Source organism: Adiantum capillus-veneris, chromosome 12 (genome assembly GCF_014529385.1).
Source record: "Adiantum capillus-veneris isolate H3 chromosome 12, ASM1452938v2, whole genome shotgun sequence".
Lineage (NCBI taxonomy): Eukaryota > Viridiplantae > Streptophyta > Polypodiopsida > Polypodiales > Pteridaceae > Adiantum > Adiantum capillus-veneris.
This window is the reverse complement of record NC_140942.1, coordinates 5093454-5099706: the sequence shown is the minus strand read 5'-3', so window position 1 is coordinate 5099706 and position 6253 is coordinate 5093454. Positions and strand designations below refer to the sequence as shown.

The 6253-nt window shown below is 38.4% G+C and overlaps 1 protein-coding gene across 1 annotated transcript in view; it reads right to left on the bottom strand.

Annotated features, from left to right (window-relative positions):
• Positions 1 to 5705: 5705 nt before the first annotated feature.
• Positions 5706 to 6253, bottom strand: part of LOC147445250 (centrosomal protein) — a 67491-nt gene continuing 66943 nt past the window's right edge. The window contains exon 2 of the mRNA XM_086525980.1: positions 5706 to 6196. Coding sequence (XP_086382106.1) covers positions 5993 to 6196 — 204 coding nt within the window. The 3' untranslated portion in view covers positions 5706 to 5992. The remainder of the gene's footprint in view (positions 6197 to 6253) is intronic.

The following is a 6253-nucleotide window of genomic DNA, read 5'->3' as shown; positions in this document are numbered from 1 at the left end:
GCCATAGCTGATAGTTATTTTGTCTTGTAGGTGATTACCTTGCATGTTTACCTCAAGTTCAAGGGGACTTTTGAAGCTATGTATCATTTTATGACCTGTGGTTCCTTCAATTTTAAAACATTTGGATTTTTGGACCTCCTTACCGCGTTACTTGGTCACTTTACTGTGCTTGAATTGCTACATTACAATCTGCTAGGTTTCCTTAGCCCAGTAATGTACTTTTTTAAGATGCTACTTTAGAGTTAATGGCTATATCGTCTTGGGGATATTTGCTAGCAGTCTTTACTGTGCTATTGCCTCAAGTGAAGAAATTGGCTCTATTATGTAGGATGGAGCTGATGGGTATATAGTTGTATATGATTAACATAACGGGTGTGGAGGTTTGCCTTTGCATTTGTTATTGCACTTCCTTGTGCCATACTTATTGGAGCTTATGGTTGTATTTTCTTAAGGATGATTACCGGAAGAATTTACCTCCTTATGCTAGACATAATGTTGCTACTGGTCTTATGGGGGATTACTTTTATTATTTACCTGGCACCTTCGTGGGATGCTCCCCTCATGGGTCTTATGGTCGATAGCATGGGGTTTGATGTAGAGTTATTTTGTTGAACAATAATGTTATCGATGTTAACGTTGTTGCATGGGTGATTACCCTGATTCTTACATGGCATCTTGGTGGGATACTCCCCTTATGGTTTTATAGTTGAAGGATATATCAACTATCTGCTAGCCATGGAGCCGCTAAATATTGAAAGTTGCCTTAATTGCCTTGGCATGGTAAATAATTGTTGATGCCTTTTGCCTCCTCTGTGGGACTACACCCGTTCTAGGCTCATTCTCAGGCTTACCACGCGTTGGGTTGTCCTCATTCTGTGAGCAGATGTCACTCTCTCTCTCTCTCTCTCTCTCTCTCTCTCTCTCTCTCTCTCTCTCTCTCTCTCTCTCTCTCTCTCTCTCTCTCTCTCTCTCTCTCTCTCTCTCTCTCTCTCTCTAAGTCGAAACTATGGCAATTTCTTTGCAGCCGTTACCTGCATACTTATTGCCTTGCTTATGGATTTTCTTGCTGACTAGCTAGATCTTATACTATGTTTGAGGAGTGTTTGGGGACCGAAACCCAGTTGGAAATCCCTCATTGTCTACTGCCATGTGCCTATAATCTGGTGAGGATTCCCTCATTTAGCTTTAGACTAATATGAATGTGTGCAGGAGAGAGGATATGCTTCGTGATGTTGGTGAAAGCAAGCCTTAGCCTTGCAAATACCGACTTTGAAGATTGTGGCGCAACTTGCTGCCTCTCAGGTTTTGTTTTTTGCTTTGTCTCCTACTTGGATTATGCCTAACCACCTATCGTGATATACCGTGATAAATTGCTTTCATAAATTGGGGTTATTATTTTTTTTGTAAATTGATGGTTGCCATGTTGGTCCACTTGGGTTGAAGGATCTTGGGATTAATGATTGAATTGGTGGTAGTATCTTTTGCTCGGCAAAGAATTTATGGGAACACCTAATTTTAATCTCTATTGTGGTGGCTAATTGGGTTTTCTTAGCTGCCATAGAAGTTACCTTTGGAAATGGAATATACGATCGGGATTGATTCCTTCTAAATGTACCATAGATATTTGAAGGTTTAATCTGCATTATACTTAATCTGAATGTGATCCACTTTTGTGGAAGTGGTTGTTGCTATCCATCCTCCCTCGATACAATTATTTGCTTGGTCTGGTTGGTTTGTGTTTGTATCACTTGTGGCAGCCGCGGATGATATTTATTGTTTTGATAAATTTTTTAATAAAAAATTGTGACTAATCAGATGTGGGTGTTAACTTACTTTAAGCCTTGATGCTTTACCAAAGACCCAAAAACTTGCCTTATCAATATTCAAACTTGGAAAAATAATGAACTCAGCTTATAGCGTCTGTACTCACCTACAATTGACATCGATGATATGCGTCGCTTTTGAGCTGGCGATTTGTTTATCTCAGTTGAGTTAGGAACATGATATCGCTTACCTTCAATTTTATGAAAATAATAAGCTGTTGACTCTTGAATCTTATCTCTCCTCTAATATTGCCGCAGTCCTATGACACTTAGTAGCATACCGAGCTTGCTTGATCTTTTGATAAAATTCTATAACCCTTAAGATGCTACAAAGCTTTGAAAAGTAAAGAAATATGGTAAGCCGACTTATTTCTCTATGTCGGTAGTAATGGATGGACTTGGCCCTCTATGATTTTGGACTATATGGAAAAAGAGCATAGTGGTCTTTTGGAGTAGCTAAAATCACTACATGCTTTCAAATGATCACTGTTTGGCAAGAGAATAGTTTTAAAAATCACTTTCAAATGAAAATTAAACTATATGATTTGCTTGGATTAGAAAAGTTCTTAAAGATTGAGCCAGTTACATCAAGGGATGATGACCTTCTGATGCTTCACACTATTATATACTTTAAATTTATATTGGATAGTAGTTTAAGTTAAAATTATTTTAAGTAGGACAAGGGTGATAATTGATATACTCTTTGACACCTGTAATATGTATTCAAGGCTAATGAATATGTTGTCTTGTCTATATGGATGCAGGTAAAAATGCTATCTTTAGCTGTTGTCCGACTTTGAAGATCCATGCTGATTCAACTTAGATAACATCCACAACTCCATTTATTTTGTATAGGATCATTGGAATGATGCCTCATTCTTAATATATTGTACAAAAATGAATTTAAGACTGAGTCATTTTTGTATAAATCCTTGTACAGTTATCTAAAGCCAGTTGTCTTTTGAAAGTTATGTTCTTCTCTCTCTCTCTCTCTCTCTCTCTCTCTCTCTCTCTCTCTCTCTCTCTCTCTCTCTCTCTCACACACACACACACACACACACACACACACACATGTTCCCACATTGTTTGTAAAAAAACCATAGTTTGATGTATTTTTAATTGGTTAAAATTACAAAATCTTTGGTAGATTCCGAGCTTGCTTTGTAGAAAACCAACAAAATTTCACAAGTTTTAGTATAATCACTGACGAACTCTTGAGAGATTTAAACGTTCCCATATTTTCTTCAATTGAGATAATTTTTTTGGTAACCGACGCATCCACACACTCAATTAACTCTCTCTCTCTCTCTCTCTCTCTCTCTCTTCTCCGATTCACCTAATCTCTTTTGCACTTTGTCCCCCTCCCACATTATACTCCTCTTGCGTCCCCCCCCCCCCCCTATGTGTATGTGTGTGTGTGTGTGTGTGTGTGTGTGTGTGTGTGTGTGTGTGTGTATATGTGTATATGTGTATATATATATATATATATATATATACATATATACATGCATGTGTGTGTGCGCGCGTGCGCACGTGCGCACACACACACACTTTTGAGTGCTCTAAACTTGATAGAGTGGATTGGGATCAGGTAATCCCTTGTGTGTTTATTTGGTCTGATTCACTGTTACGTGGACTTCTTTTTTATTAAAACCAATTGTTCTATCAAAGTATGGCTAAGTGGAAATCCTTTGTTTAAGATGTATACCAACTTTACTACCCCTACAAATGCACATAAAGACCTTAACGAGCTTTCTATTCGAAATGTGCTCTTTCAGGACATGCAAATTGTTCGTAAGAGTTCGTATACAAAACTATAAGAGAGAAATTCATGTGGCCTTGGCAAGGATTTGAATAGCAAGTTATAGAGAGCAATTTAGGTTCATTATCTTGTTCTTGAATACCATGGCTATGTAGTAGAAAATGGACTATGGGGCAAGGTGGTACGGCTTTCGTTTCTTACAAGTTTGGAGAGACATTGAGCGGACTCTCCACCATATTTTTGTATAGCACTCACGTAGACCGCGCGCTTTTTTTTCAAATTTGTTTAAACTTTTTTAATTCGAATGTTTAACCAATCTTTCTCTTTTCCTTCCATAGCTCCTCAAAGGTAGGATTTTTGCCATACAAAGTTGTTCAAGTGAAGACAAGAAAAGGGAAGCCGTGTCAAGAGCCAAAGCAACACAAAATGCAAGTCAATACAATGGAGAAGGGGCAATGCAAACTCAATACCATGATTGGTATTATGATTATGCTATTGCAACAGGATTAGGCTTGCTACGGACTCTCAAACGAAAGCTATAGAAATTTCTGATTGTGTACATGGCACAAATAAACCTTTAAAGGTTTTTTTCTTTTCATAGTTTTTCTAGTTTAAGCTTTAATATATGCAATTGTTGTATTCCAAGGGTTTAGACAATACCTATGTCTTTTTCTATGTAGTAAGATTTCTCTTTTTCAGACAAGCAAAGGTTGACCACCTATGAACTGGTGGCAAAAATTGTCGAACTAAAATGGAATTATTCCTCTTAGATTAGGTTGTCCTTTCTCTATTGGTCCACCAAACATAGCCTATCCTATCACTCAGCTATACCTAGTATAAAGAGCTTCATCTGCACAAACGGATCTAGTGTCTAGCTTGTATCTCTCTGAACCTAGTATCACAATTGTTGTACTTGAAATCCATCGAATTAGAGTGATGAACCACTTCAATGTTCATATGGAGTCTCACCAAATCTAAAGGAAGTGTAAATAGATTGCAGAAAAATGTAAGATGAAAACATGTTATGGCTTTCATCTTATGCAGAAAATGTTGTAGAGCTTTTAAGTCCACACCATCATCTTCCAAGTGACAAATCATTAACTTTTCAAAGTGCAATCCAATCATATTTGATTTCGAATATGGCGGTTATTATAGTTGCTTAGGCATGATTTACCAATAAGTAAATATGTCTACAGAAGATTTGCTTGCTTTATGTATTTTCCAACTTGAGAGGCGTCAAGAAGATATTGAGCAAGCCAAAGAAAAGCTCAAGGAGGCAAGGTTGAAGAATAAAGAAGCATTTGATGAGAACCATAGGCTACGGTCTTATGCTATCAAGAATGGAGATTAGGTACTTGTTTATGATAGTAGTGAAGTAGTTCGGGACGGGCAACAAGAGAGGCGACCTCTGAACACCCCTCAAGGCTCCTGTGCTTCTCAATTGGGGCTGGGCCAACCACAAGCAAGAAACAACAACAAAAAAACCCACAACCAAACGAGTGATGGGGCACCACCTAGTTACGGTATGCAAACTAGGACGCAAGAGAGATTTTGTCACAACCAAGAAGATGTGCCACAAACACGCACAAGCAATCTCACACCAAAAGACACACTTAATGGAGCAGAGAGAATACGGAATTGTTGCATAAATGAATAAACAAGTGACTTCACTCATCTATCTGTTTTGCAGATGTAGAACCGTGCTACATTTGAGTGTTCAAAGTTAAAATGTTCTTCCATAAGTTGCTTCATTTCTTTGCAGAGTCACCTCACTTAGCTACATACAAAGCAGCAAGGAAGACTGAGACAAGTTACATGGAAGATGACTGAGACCGGTTGTGCATAAAAAGTACGCACATGATGGACAAATATGCATTGCTCTTTGCTCCTTCCTTGGAGACAAGTCAACTCACGAGAAACAACATATTCTTTCTTGGGTCTATGCTATCGATAACCTATTACCCACCTCAAGTATAGCAGCGCGCCTAAGGTTCCAAACTTTAGTACGTGACAAAAGAAAACAACACCCAGCGAACAGAATTCAAACCATGAGCTGCACGAAGGCTCTGCATTATTAACACAGAGTAATGGCTGCGACACGCATCACACGGAATACACAATTGTGTACACAGTAAACAAAGACGCATTAATAACACAAGTGCATCCTGTTTTACAGTCTTATATTTCCTCACGACTGGTTCATCAAGTATGCTGCATGCTCAACAAGATCATCGTCTTTGAGAGAGATCACACTAGCCACCAATGCATCTCACTCATGCTATAGACAATTTTCAAGTATCCATCATAAAATACCATGCTCTATTAGAACCATTTAGACCCATAAGTATCTATCTGGCAAGCATGAAACCTAGGCAGCCAAAAGGCCCTGCTAAACTTATGAAGGAGTTCAATGTCCTTTATTTTCTTGATTATCAGCTTGTTCAGGTAGCGGTCTCCATGATGTTCTCCCACGGCGTTCAAACCTGGCATTAGGTGGACCAGTCAATATCTTTCCCTGTAATGCTGCAGCATATCTCTCATCCATGTTTTTTTTGTTCTTAACATCACTCAGAAGTTCGCCAAGCATATCATTATTGGCCTTGGACATCATCTGGAGTTTAAAACACAGCAAGCTAATGAATGAGGTGCCACGTGTCAAAGTGACAGT